Source organism: Candoia aspera, chromosome 4 (assembly GCF_035149785.1).
Source record: "Candoia aspera isolate rCanAsp1 chromosome 4, rCanAsp1.hap2, whole genome shotgun sequence".
Taxonomy (NCBI): Eukaryota; Metazoa; Chordata; class Lepidosauria; order Squamata; family Boidae; genus Candoia; species Candoia aspera.
The window spans coordinates 92,818,344-92,840,532 of NC_086156.1; the positions used below are offsets into that span (position 1 = coordinate 92,818,344).

At 39.4% G+C, this 22,189-nt stretch overlaps 2 protein-coding genes across 2 annotated transcripts in view; both read right to left on the reverse strand.

The window, feature by feature from the left end:
- Positions 1–22,189, reverse strand: part of NAT14 (N-acetyltransferase 14 (putative)) — a 132,299-nt gene that overhangs the window by 65,877 nt on the left and 44,233 nt on the right. The window lies entirely within an intron of this gene.
- On the reverse strand, positions 2,655–21,678 carry LOC134497364 (uncharacterized serine/threonine-protein kinase SBK3-like). The gene is made up of 4 exons (XM_063303026.1): positions 21,413–21,678; positions 6,986–7,183; positions 4,155–4,357; positions 2,655–3,568 (listed from the first exon to the last, which is right to left on the reverse strand). The coding sequence occupies exons 1-4, from the start codon at positions 21,537–21,539 to the stop codon at positions 2,795–2,797; spliced, it is 1,302 nt and encodes a 433-aa protein (XP_063159096.1). The 5' UTR covers positions 21,540–21,678; the 3' UTR covers positions 2,655–2,794.

Below are 22,189 nucleotides of genomic sequence, written 5' to 3' on the forward strand. Positions count from 1 at the left end.
TTGCAAGAAGCTTTTAAAATAGCAAAGGAATGCCAGTTTGGCAGGTGGGCAGCTTCACCTCACAGCAACTGTTCAGATTTTTTTGGCATACCAAATACACACAACACAAACTGAAAAATGTGGAAAGATAGAACCAGACATTTATTTTATTTTGTTATTTGTATTATTTGGATGACAGTACCTCAAGGAGCAGAGCAGATTGATTGGTCAGAAGGACAGTGGGCACTGCTTCACTAACAAGTGTTCCTCTTGTGTCACCTCTGTTTTGAGTTTGGCAGAACTAAAGACAATTGTGGTTTGCTTTGTACCACTTTGTGAAGGATGGAATAGAAACCATGATGATATGTAATCCAGTAAGTCAATTGGAAAAGAAAAAAATAGCAGAAGAAATGGAATGGAGTAGCCTGGGGCATGGAACAGTTCATTGGCTTAGAAGTAAGCAGATGTATTCTTCTTAGAAGGTTAGAAGATCTAGCAACATTTTGATTCAGGTTTTCATTCAGGACTGTCTTTATCCAATTCTGACCCACTCACTGCAATGTTCCTGGGGGAACCTGTTTGTAATTTCCCACTTTAGGGAGGTAAGGGTTATGGAGACTCACAGATATTATTTTCCTTTTGCAGTATCACTACTTTGGAACTTTCTCAACCATGACATTTGAGCAACTCCTACCTTATTTAATATACATACATACATACACACATACACATACATATTAAAAGTAACATCAAAAAGTAACATGCATAGACATACACACACACAAGCACATACACTCACTGTGTGAGTGTACTTTTTTGATGTTACTTTTAATTTTTGATTGTTGAATTTCACCTTGGATGTTTTATTGCAGATTTCTGACTGTATCTTACCAAGAGTCAATTAACTGCAGCAGGGTAAAATCAAACAAATCTTTTGTTAGGAATTGCAAAATAATAAACATATGGAAGATAAGTGAGAATGGGATGAGAATCAAAGTTGCCAAGAAGTGAGGAAAAACTGTAAGAAAAAAAAATGCCACATTAGACTAAGAAAATTCAAACTGATGCAAACAGAATTCTAATATAAGTGGAGGTAAAATAGATATAGTCTGAAATGACTATTGTTGCTGATCGAGATCTCATTTGGCTCACAGGGAGCTCTAACCAGTGATAAAATATGAAACACTCAATATGAACAGTTGGAATCACTATGACATTGTTATATTTCTGTGTGACACAGAGAAACTAACTGATGGTTGCTATGCTGCTGTCTTAAGCAAAACTTAACTTTAATATATACCCATTTGGATTTATGCAACAGGATACAGAAAAAGCATTTCCTTTCTCACCAGTTGTCTGCAGGTCCATTTTAAAAAAATATATATATAGTTCAAAAGGAAAAAGCTCCTAATAAGGTAATTGAAAAATGGTTTCCATAACTGTCACACATCACTCAAAAATTCTAGGGTATAGGATAGGGATTATGTTCCCTCTGCAAGATTTTCTCAATTAATGTGGAACCCCATGGCATTCAGTTATCCCAAACAGCCAGTTTTTGTGATGAACAGTTATTATAAAAATTACATTAGTACAATCAAATAAACAAACAAGCATACCATAGCTTATTATCTTCAGTATATCATACTTTCCAAAAATCATCTACCCCTTTGGCCTATATGCTTAGGCTGTTGCTGTGGATGTAAACCATGAGTCTTTGGATGCTTCCACATTAGAACACTTTGGCAATGCAAAAATATTACTTTATTGTGAATTGCTTCATACAGAAGTAAAATAAAGATTCCATGCAATTAAAGTGGCACTATATTATTTAACATTAGGGACGCGGTGGCGCTGCGGGTTAAACCGCTGAGCTGTCGATCGGAAGGTTGGCGGTTCGAAACCGCGCGGCGGGGCGAGCTCCCGTTGTTAATCCCAGCTCCTGCTCACCTAGCAGTTTGAAAACATGCAAATGTGAGTAGATCAATAAGTACCGCTTCGGCGGGAAGGTAATGGCGTTCCGAGTCGTCATGCTGGCCACATGACCCGGAAGTGTCTATGACAACGCCGGCTCTAAGGCTTAGAAACGGAGATGAGCACCGCCCCCTAGAGTCGGATTCGACTGGACTTTACATCAAGGGAAACCTTTACCTTTACTATATTATTTAACAATGCCCTTCCCCTGTGGGCAAGATCCATTTATATGTACAAGCCCAATTCTTCTTAAAAGGAAAAGAAAAAGAAATGCAAATATAATTCAAGGAAACTAGTAATCAAAGCTTCCCATTTCAGACAATTCAGGAAGCTATTAAAAGGACAAATAGCAATCTGTTGATCATTAATTCCCAACCAGGAAGCAACAACACACACAGGATCTGCAAAGAGGAGGATGATATTAAAAGGACAGTATCCTGAGAAGTCAGAACTAGACAGGCTAGTACTGCAATTGCACCTTCTTTCAAATGAGATCTTAAAAAATGCATGGGAGGATAAAGCAGGAAATACTGAACCATAACGATTTAACACCGATATTATTGTTGCAGATGGTGCAACAATGTTGTTATCTGGATGCACCATTAAAAAGAAAAAGGAAAAATGGATTCCTATTCCAGAAAAAAAAATTCTCTAGAACTGTTCCTAGATATCATAATGCTACATGGATACCACAGAGCTGAGCTATGCACAGGCAGTCCTATTCTGAAAGCCTATGGAGTGGCTAGTTTTACTCTTCCTTAACAGGAAGCAGATAAGATAGCATTGGAGTCCTCCTTCTCTCCCTTGGTGGAAGGAGCCATTATCTTCAGAGCTGAAACTTTCTTCAGGGCTCAAGCCCAGCCCCATTTAGCCTTGAACCTTCCTGTGGGCTGGGATTGCTTCCAGGGCTGGGACGCATCTGTATGGTATGAGTTTTCTCTGGGACAATGAGTCCGGGTTGTATTTGCCCAAGGCAATTCTCCCTGGAGTTTCTGCCCAGTTCAGTATTGTCCCCACTAGGGCCCTTGAGGAAGGCAGCAGAACTGATTGCCTTCAGAGAATCATCCTGGGTCTTTTCAGAACAACCCACTCGCCAAGGCAGGTGCAAGTATTTGTTCACTTCAACAGCAGGGCTACGACGGTTAGGGTCAAGAGTCATGAGGCGGCAGAACATGCGCAAGACTGGAGTTGTGAAAACTTTCCACAGGCCCGGAGCCTCACCTGGGACTGTGCGATTCTGCCAGATGCTAAATTCTTCAAACTTAGGATCAGGGCTCATTGCCATATCCCAAGGGATGCAACCAGTACAAATACAGAACAGCAACACTCCAAAGGCCCAAATGTCAAGGCTTGAGTCCAGAGCTAGAGACTCTGTCCTCTCTAGCAGGCAGAGTTCTGGTGGGGAATATGGCAAGACACTAGACATAGCAGATATCTGGGTGCCTTCCAGTCGTGTCAGGCCAAAGTCACCTAATTTCACCTTCTGGCATTCTCGGTCAAAAAGCAGCACGTTGTCTAGTTTTATGTCCCGGTGCACCAAGGCCTTGCCATGCATGAAATCCAGTGCATCAGCCAACTGGGCTGCACACCGTTTCACTTGCACCTCAGGAAGACCCTCCTGTTGAAAAAGAAGAAGCGGAGTTACAGAAAAGCCCCACAGAATCCCCAGGATCTCAGTGGGGCCAATTTGAAAGCACCCTCCCCGCAGCTAATCAAACAGACTTTGTTTTGAAAAGTTATGGAAAAATGCTTTTTTCAAGTTTGCCAGAGAAGCTGTGCATAAATAATATAGATTGGCTAATCTTGTGAGAAGCTAGTACTCTCTAAAAGAGTTATACATATTTGTATAATTGTATCACCAAAATTATCATCTGCTCAACCTGGGAACATAAAAAGAGAAAGGCCAAATATATGTATAGCAAAGTATACTGTGGGACTTCAAAGAATAAAAGAGTACCCAGCCCAGGTGGATGGAGAAAAATGCCTAATAAATGAAGTAGCATTTAATGCACTGGCTGTTCTACTATTCTAATTGCAAGCAGGACTTGCAGCACAGCTGAAAAACTTACTGCAAACTCTCCTCATATCTAACAGTTACCCCTACCCTTCACTCTCCTCCATTCAAAACATATCACCCTACCACCTCCCATGCTTTTTGAGGCTCTCCCAGTTGTAGTGCCCTTAAAGTCTTTAGACTTTTATACCCCCAAGTTCAGGATAGCACAGAGATCTCCAACCGGTGCCAGCTCCTGTGCAAATCCATAAAAAATGGATGATTCAAAAGCACTGCCAGTGGTTCGAAGAAGGGTAGGGTGTGAGGAAAGGCAGAGAGCAATACAATATTCCCACAGGAACTCCCGTCTCCCTGTGTGTTCCTTGGACATCAGCTTCAAAGCCATTGAGGTTCCTGCAAGCAAGGATATATTGCAATGAATAGATATTAAGGGATGCCGAGGTGCTATAGAAACAAGCGTAGCGTCACTAACACTTTTTTTTTGTATGCCTTCAAGTCAGTGGTGCCTCCTGGTGACTGCCTGGACTAATCCCTGCAGTTTTCTTGGCATCATTTTCAGAAGTGGTTTGCCACTGCCTCCTTTCTAGGGCTGAGAGAGAGTGACTGGCCCAAAGTTACCCAGATGGCTTTGTGCCTAAGGCAGGACTAGAACACAAGTCTTCCATTTTCTAGCCTGGTGCCTTAACCACTACAGCAAACTGGCCCTCTACTACTGTATTTTAGTGTAACGATAATCAGATGCCATCATATGCCAGGGTTACATCAAGATTTACACAGCACACTAGATGGTACAGGAGAAGCCTTTCTGAACTCTTGATCTGCTTGCAGTACTGTTGCATGTGATATTCTGTTTTAGAGATGGCCATTCACAAAAGCATCTCAAAAGACCAGACAAATACACTGGTGATCTCTGCAATGCATTTTGACCTGCAAATGCCAATGAACTTTAAAGCCCTCATCTTTGCATCTGGTAATGTTGATTTTCTTAATCATATAACAATTCCTTTTTTGCAAATGAGGAATGAGGCTGAAAGTAAACCATAACAATTTTTACAAAGACTTGCAGAGAAAGAGAGACCAGACCTGGCTAGAACTGCTTTCTCTGCAGATGTGCTAAGAGATGCAGACAGGCTGATGAAATGCAGCTATTTCAGACTTGTCTCTTAGCAAGACATGGATATCTTTTAGGATTTAGACTGAAAAATGTCCTAGTACTGGCTATCCATTCAGTGCTGGTTTTGATTCTGCAGGGTAAACCACCAAGTAACAGCAAACAAGGAAATTTTTCTCCCAGAGTTCATTCTGAAGAAGAGAGAAATATGGGAAATCAGGCACTTTTGGCTCATCTGCAGCTTGTGCACTCATAAGCTGTGTCTGACATCCTTAAGGGCTGGTCATCCTTGATTTAAAGGAAGGGGGTTTGGAATCAAAAGATATGGAGCATGCAGGATAATGGTGATAATTTTTTGTTATTTTAAAATTAGCCACTGCATATCACTGTCCCAGCAAACAGCAATATCTGACTCTTTCTGGGCTCAGAAACTAAGGAGTCCCAGTTAGTACTTCAGTGAGAGACCTTCATAGAGTCCCAAGGCTGTAAGCCAAACTGGGAAGGGGGAACAAGTCCTGGGAGAAGGCCAAGGTAAAACCCTTTCCTACTGTTGCTGAGAAAATTACAGGGACATACCCATGAAATCACCCCAAGCTGAACAAAATTTGGAGATGTTACTTTAATATCAGTATTACCCCACTAGGTGGCACTGTGAAGCTAGCTGATTAAACAATAAGGGGAATCTGTATAGCAGAAAAAAAGCAGCCATCCATATCCTGTGCTCAGAATTTTACTTGCTCGGATGCTGTCCAGCTTGCCATCCACTTGCATTTTTCTTAAGGATTGCTTCCTTCTTTATGTCCTACAGTGGGGAAGCTAGCAAACTTGCTGCTCTAACTGCTGCGTCTTGCTTTGCCAAAACAGTGCCTGCTTGTTGGCAGCTGCCCACATATCTGGGATGACACAGCTAATTAATTGTAGGCAGTGTGAGCTGGACGAGGGCAGCAAGCAGCATGGGTTGAGCTCAGCCCAAGCCAGGACTTGCTAAATCAAGAATTAATCCCACAACCTGGGCTTAGCATTAAGAACTCTTAAATTCCCCATAATTAAGCAAATTCTTAAAAAGGGGGCCTATGAACAAGAGTTTCTAAGATGATTTTCAGAAATCTATCTGAACCGAATGGGCAGCAGAATGAACTCAGACAAAGAATAGCATAGTTTATCATGGGCTGGCTTCACACACACTTTTCTAACCTAGAAAGTGATTTGTTCAGTTTTGGCTTAGTGTGATGTGTGAACCCAGCAATGGGAATTTGTAAATCAAGGTTTATGGTTTAATATATATGGAATGAGTCACTGTGTCTTCTTCGATGCTCCGTGGTTAAGACGAACCATAGGCTAGTATAGAAGTGTGCATTATTTGCATCTGGCATGGGCAAAGCTGCTTCAGAGCCAATATGGGCATCCTTGCTGTACACACAGGGGGAGTTATTTGGTGAACAGGCAATCTCTGATGGCCATTGTGTGTGAGCAAACATGATAGGCTTAAAAATATTCCAAATGAGTTCATGGCTCCCACAGGTTTGCTTTCCACTGGGCTAAATAAAGGTGGGTAGTATTTGGATCCAAAGAGGACAAAGGTGTTTGGGCTCTCATCGCACCTGCTGAGAGTAGACCCTGAGTAGCTATGGCTTCCATGTCAGCTGCTGACAGAGCATGACCACACTTGATAAGGTCATTCCCTTACCCCCTGCCCCTTCCTCAGGATGCTCTTTAGCACATCAGGCTGGCTCTTTGTTCTGTAGAATACCAGTTTTCCATATATTTATTTTTTATTGAAAGAATCTAAGAAATAATGGAAATGGGGAGCCTGAGATGCTCAAACAGATATATCAGCAGACACAGGTTGCCTGTTCCTATCCATATTATATAAACCCAATCAAAGGGTCATTACCCTTAAATACCGTTACCTCTCTCACAATGTTGAACCTGTAGAACGTGTCCATAGGAGCCACTGCCTAGCTCCTTGGTTATGTTGTATCTCTCCTCTACCTCCAGTTTCGGTAAGCTCTTGGAGGTGATGGTTATGAGCTTCTCTAGGAACTCCTCATTGTCTTCAGTGTCATCCAGATTCTCAGCAGAATTGATGTCTTGCTCACCAGCAGCACCTGAGGGAAGAAAGAGAGGGATATTAAAAGACGCTGTTGCAAATCAGATATAACGTTCCAGACTGTCTTAGCATTAAAGTGCATTATATATGATTGGGAAATTGAATTTGGTTTACAAAAGCAAATTATATAGTCCACATCAAGTTTAACTTTATCGTACCATAAAGTAAAAAAAAAAAAAGATATTAACCTATCTATTTAGAGAAAAGACATTATCTACATTTATTGGTGACTGGAAACCTCTTATGGACTTTTTGCGTAAAAATGAAAAAAGAAGTGGAATTCATGGTTTATGGCTTTGATGATTACACAGGATAGATTATAGAAAGAGTATCATGATGTAACTTGAGAGGTTAAAATATAATTGTACTTATAACTGCTGTGAAGAATATCAGAACCTACTTCTTTTTATCTTTTCTTTTCTATTTTTCTTTACCCTTTTGTCTTCCTTGCAATTTTTGCTTTCTCTTTGCTTTCTTTTTCCTTTTTTCCTTAGTTTATATCAGTTTGTATTAGTTTTTATCTTTCCTTTAAAAAAGTATGTGTGTGTGTGTGTGTGTGTGTGTGTGTGTGTGTGTATATATAGTCTGATTTCAGCTGAAATGAATAGTCTTCTTTCTTATGGACAATCAATAATAATAATAATAATAATAATAATGTATTAAACATGTTAATATTTATTAAATACTATTAATGCTGTTCTTAATAACCTCCCATTTACCCTTTTCCTTTATTGTACTAATATGTCTTAATATTAATGTCCTAGAATTTTGCATAACATTTGGAAATGGCTTTTTTTTTTTTTTTGGTGCAGCTACCTCTATCTGCCTTAGGTACATTGTATAATTTCACTGTAAAAGGCTCAGAATTAAATTTTTACAAGCACATTTTAGAAATGACATTAAAATTTAAAACAGGAAAAGGTTTAAAATAATTTTGCTGTCCTTAAAATGGAGATCAAAACAATCTTTGTGTATTTTCAAATGTGATCAGCATCAGTATTTCAAACACATGTGTTTACTGCCTTAATTTATCAAACAGAATGGACTAAGAAGCAAAACTAAAATATTAAGGGAGTAATTCAAGACCACTGGACCTACTTTGCTATTAGAAAATATGAGCCTCAGGAAGCTTAAGAACATGGGAAACACTTTCTGATTATTGGTCCAGCAACAGAAGCAAGGACTGAGGCTTTTTCCCCCTCAGCTGTATCTGGAAATGAATTGAACTTGAACCCCTTTCATGAAAGTACTGTGTTAACTTTATTACTTGTGTATTTCAAAATGAGAGTAGTACATTGACTAGGTTCGTACTTTGCACTAAACCATAATCTGATTTTCTTGGTTTTGGCTTAGCCTATTGTGTGAACTAATTTGTTTCATGCAGTAAATGTTGGTTAAGCAAGCAATATGTAAAACCACTCATCATTAACCTTCTGCATTATTGCTGTTACAATTTTAGTGGAGAGGACCAGTATTTGTGGGGTTTTGTATTCAGATGCCTGGGTAACTTTTCCAGTTTGGGGTGTTAGGAACATGGCATGGGAAGAGCACCATTTTATGCTTGGGATCAGGTAAGCAAATTAATTCACCCTGATTTGGGGAATGCTCTCTCTTGCTGGGTTTGTAGCCATTTACTTGTTTCCTCAACCTAATCTTCAATTGTAAGGAAAAATAAATCCAGTATTCTGGGTTAATATAACAGGCTGATCTCTAATCTGACCTCACAAACTGGATTCACATAAATGTGGTTCACTGGTTTGGGTATTATAGCCCTTAGATATTTGCACCTTCCCAGAAGATGGGCTGGAGAGTGCTGAATCTTTCTCTCTTTTACCGCTGGAGGGAGGGCAGGAGGAGCATCCCCCGAATCTGCTACCTTCCAAACATCCCAGATTACAAATTCCCGTCATCAAGGTCAATGGCCACTCCATCTTGGAATTATGGGAGTTGTAGAAGAAATCTTCTGGTGGACGGTGAAGTCGGGGAAGGCAGCTCTGGACGAGCAGCAGACGCGCACACAGGAAATCTTCGCTAGATTGACGGCTGATCCCCTTCTACAGCATAGCTTAAATCCTCTTCCTTCCGGGTCTGGGAATTCCTGCATCCCTTCCTTTAACTAACTGGGGTAGATGGCATATCGCTTGCTACTGCCCAAGATTAAAATCAGTCCACACTTGCTCTCAAAGTTCTCTTTGGGAGGAAAAATGGCGCCTGTTGTGGCTCTGAAAAAAGATAGGGAAGCATTTTTGTTACCTACTCCCCTTTATCTGAGAATTATGGACTTAGCATTTGCAAGGTTCCCAAATGGATCGACGCCCGTTTCTTCCGCAGATAGCCGTTACGTTTCTCCGCGAGTTCCTATTCTTTTCTGCAGGGCTGGAGGGTGGTGCCCGTCCTTGAATCCAAGCCCGGCAGGGAGGTGCGCGCGCAGCCCAAGAGGACCCAGGACTGGGAAGGTGCTCAGTCGCCAGCTGGAGCAAAAAGCCAATTGCAGCTGGACCGCTAGGAGACGAACCCGAGCCCTCGTAATGGCAGCCTTCCACCGCCCCGCACCCGGCGGGGGGACATTCCCTTCGTGCCGCATGCGTGTGTGCGAGCGAATGACTCTGCAGTTCTGGTCCCAGGAGGACCTTCAGAGAACTCAGTTAAAATCGCGCCGAGAAAAGCATTCTCTCGTGTAGCGAAAAAACGGAAACCTGTAGCACCGGGAAATCGAAGTGCTCCAGGCGATGTCCAAATTGGCCTTGGAGCCGGACAATTTTCCAACATCCCTTTCGTTTTGTACAGGAGTTCCTTGTAGAAGATGGGTATTTTTCAGCCCAAAGGAGGAACAAATGTTTCTGTCTGTTGGAAAATCAACCTCCTACCTGCTGTTTCATGAAATCATAGAATGACAGAGTAGGAAGAGCGCTAAGAGGTCTCTAAGTCCAACCTCCTGCACACTGCAGGATTCACTACACCATCCCCAATAGATGACTATCCAGCCTCTATTTGAAAACCTCAGTGAAGGGAAAGATACCACTGCATGAGGTAACCTATTCCACTGATTGACAGCTCTTACTCTGGAGAAGTTCTTAATAGTAAACCTGTATCTACATCCTTGAAGTTTCATTCCATTAGCTCCAGTCTTAGCCTCTGGAAAAAGTAAGAATAAGTCCAAACCCTCTACAGTGTGATAGCCTTTCAGGTATCTGAAGACAGCTATCATGTCTCCTCTCAACCTTGTCTTCTGTAAACCAATAGAAACAGATCAGATTAGGGGAATATAATTTCCTCCCTCTTCTCACCCTATTATAGATACTGTTAGAATTAGGCTGCTGGCATAATACTTAGTAAGATATTTCAAACTTGATTATTTTAAAAATAATCTATATGTTTTAAGATTCAGTGGGAAGTGTAAAGGACCTTTAGCATTTGATTTTAGAAATGAATCTGAGCCTTTTGATAAATGCAATGAAGCCCTTGGAAAAGTTATTCAAATGCCATGTGTCTACACCTACAAAGATCAGAATCGTGCAGGCATTGGTTTTTCCTGTGACGTTCTATGGAAGTGAAAGGTGAACTATGAAGAAGCAGGATGGAAAGAGCATTGATATTTTTGAACTTTGGTGTTGGAGAAGACTCCTGAGAATACCACACTTATCCTAAAAAACAAACAAATGGATCATTGAACAAATCAACTCATTCTCACTCAAGGTATAAATGACCAGGCTCAAATTATTCTACTTAGGGCACATTATGCAAAGACCCAGCTCCCTTGAGAAGTCGATAATATTAGGAAATGTGGAAGGAAAGAGAAGAAGACAACCAGCAACAAGGTGGATGGACTTGATTACAGCACCAATGTATGCACTGTTGGAAGACGTGGAGGGCCAGACTGGGGAGAGATCATCTTGAAAAAAATATGTCTGTGATGTCACTAAGAGTCAACATTAACTTAATGGCACATAATCAAGGTATCAGCCAATAGCACTACTGATATTTTACTTTTTTTTAACCATTAATGAATGATTTAAATATCCTGTTCTTTAAATAGAAACTCTCATTTTACAATATGATTTAAAATTAATTGTTGCAACTTTATGTTCCAAATTAGAGATGCATTGCCTCCATACATACAGGTCTGCTCGTTTATTTGGGAAAATGGTCATTGGGCTAGGAAGCTGCCCTCCTCTGTGTTAAGTTGCAAAAATATGTGTAATTTGTAACAGCAGAGAAACTACAACTTCCGACCCAGAAGTCCAGCAATTTCAGGTATGTTTGTCTTGAGATTAAAATACAGATAGGTATGTGTGCGATATTTATGAGAACAATGGGAATGATAGCTCCCTTTTAGAGAATGAACATTTCTCGAGACTTTGGGACAAAAATGCTCCCTACAAGCTTTACTCATCTGGGAGGCAACAATGAGTCACTTTTCAAATATGGGATTGTAAAACACACTGGCAAAAACAGGCATCACCCAGGGATTTGATGCTAACTCCACAACAGCCAAGGGCCAAATACAGCACCACGTATGGAATTTTCCTGAAGTCTACCTTATCCTCTGTAACCAAACTTTCTTTTTCATGTTCCAATATACAGTACAATTCCTTGTTTTAAGCTGGGGAGAAACCTTCCAACAAGTGATCTAGTATAATTTTTTATATATTTATAAATTTTATTAAAAGTTTTAAAGAGAACATAAAAACACAAATTAATACAGAATAAAGAAAACAAAGAAAGAAAAAGTAAAGACAAAAGTGCAGAAAGAACAGATAAAAAGAAATAAAAAGAAGCTTCCAATTTCCTTTGCAGCAAATATGATTACAAAGTTAACTCTTAGTCTATGATTGCAAAAAAAGCTCACTTTTTAATTATCCTTTTTTTTCCTGATCATCAAAACCACAAGTCATAAGTGCTTTTTTTTCTGTTTCATGCAAAAAGTCTATAAGGGGTTTCCAGTCAGCCATAAATGTACCTATTGTCTTTAATCATGGAGGTCAATTTAGCCATCTCTGCAAGTTCCATCATTTTCACCAACCATTCCTCTATTGTGGGTAGTGTCGAACTTTTCCACTTATGAGCATATAATAATCTCACTGCAGTTGTCATATATAAAGACAAAGTTCCATGACTTTTTTTCTAGCTGTCTGTCCATTAATCCCACCCAAAAAAAGTCTCTGGTTTCAATTGTACTTTGGTCTTTAAAATCTTCTGAATTAGTGTATTTATTTGTATCCACAATTTTTGGCTTTTTTTACATGTCCAAAATGATCTAGTATAATTCTTGAGAAAAAATTGCCTGAATCTTTGAAGAGTCTGAAAGAGTCTATTGAGAGGTATGTAAGCTGCTTAATCTTAGTGACGGCTGAGTCAATTTCAGAGAGATGAGATATGCCTATATTATGATTTCATTTTGTAGATGATTCATAGCAGAAGCCATCAGGCATGATTCATAACAGAAGAAAAATATACCCCATGTTTGCTATTTTTTTTTACATTTCAGTGGGCAAACTTCACTTTGTAACAGTAAATATCCCGTAGCAACAATGTTCCTCTTCCACTGCATCTTCCCCCCCCCCCCTTTACTATGATGTAGTAGCTAAAGCTATTTGAGTTTAAATGTGTGGAACTGATTCAAAGCACTGCGTGGCCTTGGAAAACTCAAACTTTGTCCCAGTTTGGGACAATATAGGGGTATTTGCTTGTTTAAAATGTTGTACTGTCTTTAGTCCAGTAGGAACAAATAGTTATAAAAGTATCAAATACAAATGTAATATATTTAAGAACTCTGAGGACGTAAACAAATCTAAATTTTGTAAAGGAAGGATGGGATTCAGATGTAATTGGTACTGTTAAAGGGGAAAAGGTTGCATCTGTCTATCATGGCAGCCCAATCAGAAATACAGTGAAGAGTCTCCTGCTTTTGCTGCCCACCTGGGGTTACAAACAAACAAACAAACAGGAAAGGGCAAGTGGCCAAGCAACTGTAGATCACAATGTCTTTATCATTCAGATCAACTTAACTTGTTTCATAATACTTTTATGAGCACTCAACATTGTGCAGAATTTCAGCAGCCTTGCTTTCTCATGGATGTCTTTAGATTTCTCTATCTTATCTTTTTTTAAGTTTCCAAATTAAAGAAAAAATCAAAATAGCTGAAAGCCTAAGAGAGGATTGCATAAAAATAAAACTAAAGAGGAAAGTGTTAAGTAATACTTAATAATTGGCAGAAATGTCTGTACACGTCCATGTCTAGCAATATCAAACCTAAATGCAACATGACCACATTTGTTCTTGATATCTTTATTTCTTCATCTTGTCCTCCCTTCTTTCCTTTCGTTGTCTTCATCAACAGAAGGAAGTGACTTATCTTTCTCCTCATTTCCCAATATAATTGATTTTTAAATTAAAAACATAACAACTATCATATTCATTTTTTTTTCAAATTAACTTCCCTTGCCATATTAAAAGGGGAACAGATCAGCACTGTGGACTTTGTAACCATATGATTTCATTCATCCTGTTATTCATCCAGTGGCCCTGAACTGAATCTCAGGAATCAAGTGGAGGTATTTCTCAGATATGTTTAATCAATAATAGTCATGCACAAGACACTTCTGCTTGGAAACAGATGGATCTCCATGTACCAATAAGTGTATCTTCTACTTATGGTTCAAGATGCCTGCCTGCCTTTCTTCTTTCCTCTGCTACCTAGCCATTTTCTAACTGTCTACTTTTATCTCTCTCTCTCTCTCTCTTTTTAACTAGAGGAAGATCTCCGAAAGAGATGTAGAGATAATTATGCTGTACAAATGTACTTTTTCTTTAGATTGGAACTATTTTTTCCTGAAATTAGTCTAACGGAGAAAAATCAATGTCTCTAATCATCATAATTAGGCTTACCTCAAGTTAATATTGTTTGTCAATATACCACCAGAATTCTGCAGTGAAAATTCTAAGCTAAAATCTTGTCATGAACCTAGAAAGTAGCATCAAGTGTAACACTATACACAGTTATACATGGTGTAGTGGTTAGTTTTGTGCTGCAGACATTCAGTGTCCATTCATCTCACAGAATGTGCTATTAATCCAATCAGTGTCTCACCCAAACCCATCTCACAAAGTTGTTGCCATTGTATAAAATCATATACATTACCTTGAGCTCTGAGGAATGTATCAGGTTAAAACTGAAGGGAGAGAAACTGAGAAACAGAAGTTTGAGCATTTGCTGATTGTTTCCCTTTTTTTCTCCTCTGAGTAACCTTAACTGGCCCATTTACATCTATGAAAGTAAGAAGACTTTCCAGAGCACAGAGTTCGATTTCCAGGCCAGCTTACTTACATAGCACCTCTACTTTTAGAAATTTAACTTGGCTTGACATTTTCTCTTTAAAAAACCTATGCCTAGGTAGGAGTCTGTGGATCATTAGTTTCAGTGTTAGTGTTAAGCAGATACTGAGGGAGGTGTGAAAGGGGTGCTTTGTAGTCCGAATTTGGGGTAGGTTTGCTTTTTCTTTGTAGAAAAAGTCTAATACGTCATTGGATGCCAGGTTGTTCTTGGGCAGCGATACTAGAGCTCCTGCTGAGACAGAATCTCACACTCAAAGGGCCCAGCTCTCAAAAACATAGGAAGAGTGTTTAGACCACTTGGGTGAAAATGTCAGCCACCTGCCCGATCAGTTTGTAAACAACTTTGTAGGATAGCAGTGCCCACTCATCAGTCATCACAGACTGCAGCAAGAAAACTGCATTATGTTCCAACCATTTGAGCTGATGATGGCTTAAGCTTTACCAGGATTCATCCAGACTTAGTCTGGAGTTTGCAGGCTTTCTCCAGAGTGAGGAAGAAATGAAATTCAGTGGATTAGGAAACTTGGTTTCCCTAGATCTGAGCTGCAAACATCCAGCTGGCCTCTAGATGACAGTAAAGAGATACCTAAAGCTTTCTGATGTCATCCAGATTTTTGCAGCCCAGATCTGGTAGGCCTACCTAAAGTGGTCCCAATTTCTTCAACTGCTGTATTACTGTGGCTCAGTGGTGTATCCTTCTTAAGCTGCAATATCACATTAATATTTGTAACACATTTTTAGGTCACAAGAAGCATTATGATTCCACTTTTAATCTTTGCAAAACAAATCTTGGCGATCAGTGAAAGTTAAACTGAATAAAATGGTGTAAAACATATTTTTTTAAAAAATGAACCAAAACAGCTATGAGAGCCTCCAAATTGGACAGGTACTGTAATACAAAGGAACAGGGTTAGCTCTTTCTTCCAACATCATCTGAAAAGGTAGACACAAGTTCCTATGCTAACCTCCCTCCCTCAGATATTAGCTTTATAACTAACCAGGTTTTTTTTCTTTGAACAGGGAAACTTTCAGTGCAAGATAGGAAGGAGATAAAGAAGCGATGCAACATATCTAATAAAATGACCATACTACTGTAATTAAGGCAATGAAATCAGTCTTATATTTCACTGGACTAAAGATAGGTATCCTAAATCTATACACAAATGAAGAGGCAATACAGGGCAATAAAACTGCAATAGACTAATCAAGTAAATTTTTAAGAGGGAGAACTGTAATTGCCTCTTTCATACAGGTTTTCCAACTTGCATTGTCTTTTCTTTCTCCTGAAACTTTATGCAATGTAAGAAAACTCTTAGGATTGGGCAAACATAAATTTAAGTCCCTGTGGAATAGTTGTAGGAGTTATTTAACTGGGTACATTTTGCTGGATGCAATAATGTGCTGCTCCCCTCCTTAATTAAACATGATGTGTGAGCAGAGCCTGCTTAACTTGCCTTTGGCTCAGGTAACAAAGAGCAGAAAAAGGCTTATTTGAATCTGCTGTCAGAAATTGTCAGGGCCAGCCTCGCTTCGCAATAAGACACAGACTCACTTAATGGGTATTAAGGATTTCTGGTTTATTGGAATGATAGCTGACAGAATGAAAAACGGGAACGGGGTAGGTAGTGTGGGGGTGCCCCTTTTATACCCTCCTGCATTGCCCCGGGCTTCCCCACCCCTCAATGCCCCGATCCCTCTTGATGGGACCCTTGATGGCTGCTTGGGCGTTTTCCCCGGTGTCCTCTTTGTCTCCCTGCGACGGTTGTGTCCTCCGGGGCACCATGTGCTTCTTATCTTCACTCCTCTGACGGCTCTCCTTTCAGTTGTTTATGGGTCCATGGGTGTGGGTGCCTTTGGGTGCTTGTGTTAATCCCTGGTTTGATTATCTTCTTCCCCTTTTCCTTAATGATCATGATCCACGTTGTGAGGGTCTTTGTGCCTTGCAACGAGGTCATGACAGAAATCCACTTCACATCAATCCTCCTTTCTGCTCCTTTGTATTAAGAGGCACAAGTCAACCACTGACTATCATCTTTTACATGTGTTCTTTTCCACACACTTAAGCTGGAACAAGATATCTTTGTGACGTGAAAGATGGCTTAAGCATTTTTCCTCGCATAGCAATTCCAAGATAAACATATCACCTCTTCCTCTATAGTTTCTCATTCTACTATTGTTCCCTCTCAGTTCTCAGCTGTCGCACACCAAAGTACCATTTTAATCTCTGTATTACACTATAGCTAGTAGGTGTTGATAGATAGATCCTCTGTGAATATGTCTAATCCATTTCTGATCCCAATTATCTTTTTAGCTTTGCCAGTATCCCATAACAACAGGAATTTCCTTTTTTGTTTTGCTCTTATTGATGGACTGTCATGTTCAGGTCTGATTCTTGCTTCTTTTGATTTGCCAGAATTAAACACCCCAGATGAGCTTTTTGTTAAAAACATGACAAAATTCTCTCTCCCTGCCCCCCACTTCTCTGTCCTGTAGCTGAAACCCTGTGGAGACAGGAAAATTACAATCCTAACACACCAACATCAGGCCATGGATATAGCGTTGCTCATGCCTCAAAATAAGTATGACTATGATCAGAAAGTCATAGTTAATTCTCAGCCAGGATTAGATGTGTTCAGCGATGAGAGACCTAGGTATTAATCAATGCACAGCTGTGTAGATGACTGAATAACTTGTGGACAGTCACTCTTTTTCAGTCTAACCTATCTTATAATATGGTTATAAAGCTAAAGAAAGGTACTATGAGTTCTTAATGAAGAAGGCCAGGCTATAAATATATAAGTAAGAATATTTAGAAATGTAAACAGTAAGGTTTGATTATTAAATACAGCAAGGAAATTTCTGTAACCTTGCAGAGTTTCATCAAGTGATAGCTATGGAATTTACTTTTTCATACAAAGCAATCTTCAGTTAACCATGTTAATTTGTTTTTCTCCCACCAACTCCCTTGTGCTCCACCAGCACAATCCTAGAAGACTGAGAGATTGATATTCTTGTAGCAAAAATAGCCTTCACCAAGTTTCACTGCTCCTCATCCCCATTTTGATGCTGGACTGCCTGTCCCAGTGGCCACCAGTTGTCTTCCCTCTTATCTCTTTAGCCATCCATCCTGCTATTGTGTAGTGCTCCCATCACCAGCCTAGTGGTTTCCTACTGGACTCCCTTCTACAAGCTGATGCTGATCCACCAGGTCTTCTCACACTATCTGGCTGCCACACCTTATGGGACTGGCCTCTAACACTGCAGTGAGTGCCCCAGGCCGCTCATTTAATCACATGTTCTCCTGTAACATGATCCCCTGAGAAATAACTTATGGAAGACTCTCTCAGGTAAGTGAGCTCTGAGATAAGAAGGAAGTGCCATATGGTTCCTCTTCCCTTAGGTTTGCTAACAGCCTAGTTGTTATGTGAACTGGCCTGCATTAATCTGAGTTGCATGGTACTAAAAAATCAAATCCATTGCATAGTATATCAGGGAATTTTATCCTTGATGCTCTTATTTTTTTTTTCCCCTGAATCCATTAGCCTTAAAATAAATAGTCAGATGAGATTTGGATGGAAACTTACCCATCCAAAGAACGTGGAAGAGCCATCATACTGAAAGCTCAGGAAAAGCCCAGCAAAGAGAAGCCTAATTTGTTCTGAGCATCACAAAAACAGCTAGGTGTACTTTTGCTTCCCTTTGGAAAAGTCTACCTCCTGGCTGACCTACATTCAGTCTTATATCTGCTGTTGTTTAGAAGAGCCATGAAGACCTGGCACTTCACCCAGGCCTTTGGCATCAAAGTGTGATACCCCTCACTTCATCATGCTTGCCATCTTTTATCTTTAATTTTATTATAATTATATATATTATAATTTGTTTGCTTGTTGTGAGCCACCCAGAACTGTTGGATCAGGTGGCAGACAAGATAATTGTTGTTGTTGTTATTCAATATTCCAGTCTCTGAATTCAGAGAAAAAGAGGAAAATACTTGTGCAAGAGAGTTATCCACTCTCTCTTGCAAACATAGCTGAACTGGCCATGGAAGTGCCAAGACCAGCAACCAGATCAAAGGGATGATCCATAGCAAACCTGCTGGGCTAGTTGGAACCTAGCTGATTCCCATCCTTTGTGTGTCTTAGCATTTTCACTTAGGAGTTCTTGTACCTTGATATCAGCGTAAACATTAATTTCATGCTGGAACATCCCTCAGCAGTGGGATGGCCACAAAATGGAGGCTACGGTGTAAAGACATGTCCTTGAAAATAAGTAAGATATGTGATTGAGCTCTAAGGATTAGCCCTGGAACATAGGTAGTAATTTGTTAGAAGAGAGTAAGAATAGACAGATACAAAGCAAATCTCATTCAGTATTTATTTATCTGGTTTCAGCAAGGAGGGCTTAAGAGGCTGGTTTGAACTCTGGTGTCCTTATTTCTAGAACCTAATGGCTAATTAACTGCATGTGACTATATTATGCTTATGTGCATGGCCAGATGAAGATTAATAATTATAATTAACTTGGTACAAGCACAGGAAAAAGTCGACTTTCTTTTGTCAATTAACAGATTACACTGATCCAAAGAAGGCATCAGGGAGCTTCACTTCAATGTTTTTGTACTGCCATGTTTGCAGGGTAGATGTGGCTGCTGCCATCACTCTTCTCCTCCTCCAGCCTCATATTCCATAAATATTTCCCTCCAAGTTTTCGTCAAAAATCATAAAGTAAGAATGAGAGAATGGGAAAAAAGTCACTTTCCTTTTCTAAAAATGTTTGGGAATTAGAAATAGATGAAATGAATGCTGACCAGCTCCTCTTACATTTTTCTGTGAAAGCTCTCCTTTACTCCATCACTGATCACACTCTGAATGGTGTACCTATTACACTAGCTGCTGGCCAGAGCTTTGCAGCATTCGTGACTTTTCTTCAAAGAGAACAATTCTTCAAAATTTTCTTCCTGAATTATTCATCTATACTAGAAAAAGTAAAAATAAGCATTGTGTTGCATCTTGGGCTGCTGTAGGTGTTGTTACTCTGATGATATGCCATAAATATGCTTTACAAAGCAACAATGAATCCCAAGAAACTTATAATCTTCATTTTGTACTAACGAACAAATGAGGAGGAAATAAAATACGTTTTTAGAAGAGTTTTTATTGAATATTTTCTCTGTTACTTTCATGTTTTTTAACTAAGTGTTGTACATCGCCCAGAGTCACTTTTATGTGAGATGGGCAGCTATATAAATATGATGTATAAATAAATAAATTACAGAAACTGCAGACAGTACTACCCTTCACTTATAACCCTCTTGTATTTTCCCACTATTTCTTTTTTGTTTGTTTCAGAAGAAAGAACAGAAGAGAAGCACAATGTCTTTAACTGATTGTATCAGGAAGCACCCAAAGATAAGAGGGAAGTAATATGTTTGGTTCTTAGCTCAAAACATCAGTAAAAATAATTTTATATTTAAATTCTCTAATTAATGAACTCTGAGGAATTCTGGTATTCCCATATGCATTTCAGGGACTAGGAAGTTTTAAATTATCATTAATAATCATAGTTACTCTGTACAATAGAATTTTTTCATACTGTTTTATCATGGTTTACTGATGGTTAGGACTTGGTGTTTTTAACTTTCCCTCTTTAGACCATAATATTCACATGACACCTGGTCGCTCAGACTCATCCTATGCCCAGATGCTGCTCACATATGAACTGCCTTCTGCTACAGCGCATGTCGCTAGGTTTTGTGCAGTAGCACAGAAGATCCGCCAGACCCTGATGGGCCAATTTTCCACTAGCCAAACATGTTTTACATACCTGTAATTCATTTAAATTTTAGATATTAGCACTTCTTTGTAATTTTAGATGTTGTTAGACTGCACCCTGGACCTCACTCATAGATGCTAGTTAGGTTGTTTTATAAATGTATTTTAACTTTGTCTTAAAGTTTCTTTCATTTATTAGATAGATAGATAGATAGATAGATAGATAGATAGATAGATATTCACTAAGCACTCTGCTTGTACTGGTCTACGACTGTAATAAATAAATTGAATTGGTATTCACATGACACTGGTTATTATGTACTAATGTTTTTTAAAGTTACCAGCATAATGTTCTGAACTTCAGTGGAATTGACAGTTGTAATACTTAATGTGCAAATGGTGCATCTAAGATTTAAATCTTGTATACTTTTAATTGAAAGTAAATTCTAGCAAATGCAGTAGGAGCAAACATGTTTGATCTGACACTTATTTGTATACATGATGGAGAAATCAGTGGTTTAATGAAATTGGTTATAAGAATGGATTAAATCTTACTTCAGGGATGCTACCAAAGTATCATCTCCCAAATGTAGTGGCTATCCCTGTTGCGAAGATAATGTATATAGATAAGTCTTGTGTAATAATTCCTGAATGAGTTGTACAATCCATCCATGTTCATGTATATAAAATCATTAACAGTTTGCATCTCAGTTATAACTTACTCTGGTGAGAAAGCATCATAGAATAAAACAGAACAGCCATAAAAAAATAATGGAGGCTTTTTGCGGAATAGGTCCTTCCTGCAGAGATAATGTGAAACAGTTGCATTTACCTCCAGCATTTAAACATAGATGGCAAAAATTCCTGAAATATTTTGCTCAAATTCTCAAACCTTTCATTTGGAATAAATGATGTAGACAGGTATTAACTTAAGAATATGCAGTCGGCTCAGGCGCATCAAGTAAATTTGTGCTGAATGCAAAATTCTATGTAAAGCATTTGTATGTTCATATTGGTTTTAGCTGATAAAATTAAAAAAAAGTATCCTGCCTGTCCTGCAGAAAGACTGACAAAAATAGTGGGAGACTGGTTTCTCTATGCCTGACCTCCTAGACCTTACCTTGATCTGGCAGGCACTTCTGCGCCAGAGCTGGAGTGGAAGGCTCTTGAGGAAACACAGTGGCAGACCATTCTCCTGTTGCTGTTTGCTTCTCATGCACTATGGCATTCATCTGCCCAGGTGTCATTGTTCCTGGTTCAGGCTTGGCGCTTTTGCTGAGACCCAAGCTGTTTTTCCTGGATGTGTAGACAGTTGCAAAATAGGGTTTTCTCTTTTGGATTTTTCTCTGTGCTCAGTCTGCTGGTTGCTCCTATAAGAGCTGAGGCTGTCCTGGCTCGTTATAATCTCTCCCACTGTGAGGAGAAGGGAACATGTGTCACAGGCTCAGACACAAGCCGGGCAAGCATCCAAAGATAGGCTGGGAAGGCAAGAGGAGGGTGGTGAGATAACAGCAACAATGCATGGTGCCAGGGCTGAGTCCAAGCCTTACACCTCTGTGCAGTTGGAGGTTGAGCATGGCATACCTTTAAAGCCCTCAGCCCAAAAAGGATGGGAGCTCAAACGGAGGGATGAAATCTGGATGCCTTGATATGGATAAACAGAGCCATGTGTTAATAAAAAAAGAAATACAATTTTTCAGTGATAACAGTGTTAATTCTATTTCAGAGACTGGAGCAGCACATGTTAACTCCTGAGTGCAAAATTACTATTCCAGTTCAGAGTGCATGAACAGATTGGAAGATCATATGACATCTTCTCCTAAGCAGTTATTTTCAAGTGAAGCAATTCATATCTTTAGTTGTGAATAACACCCTGGTAAAGAGAAACTGCAGGTAA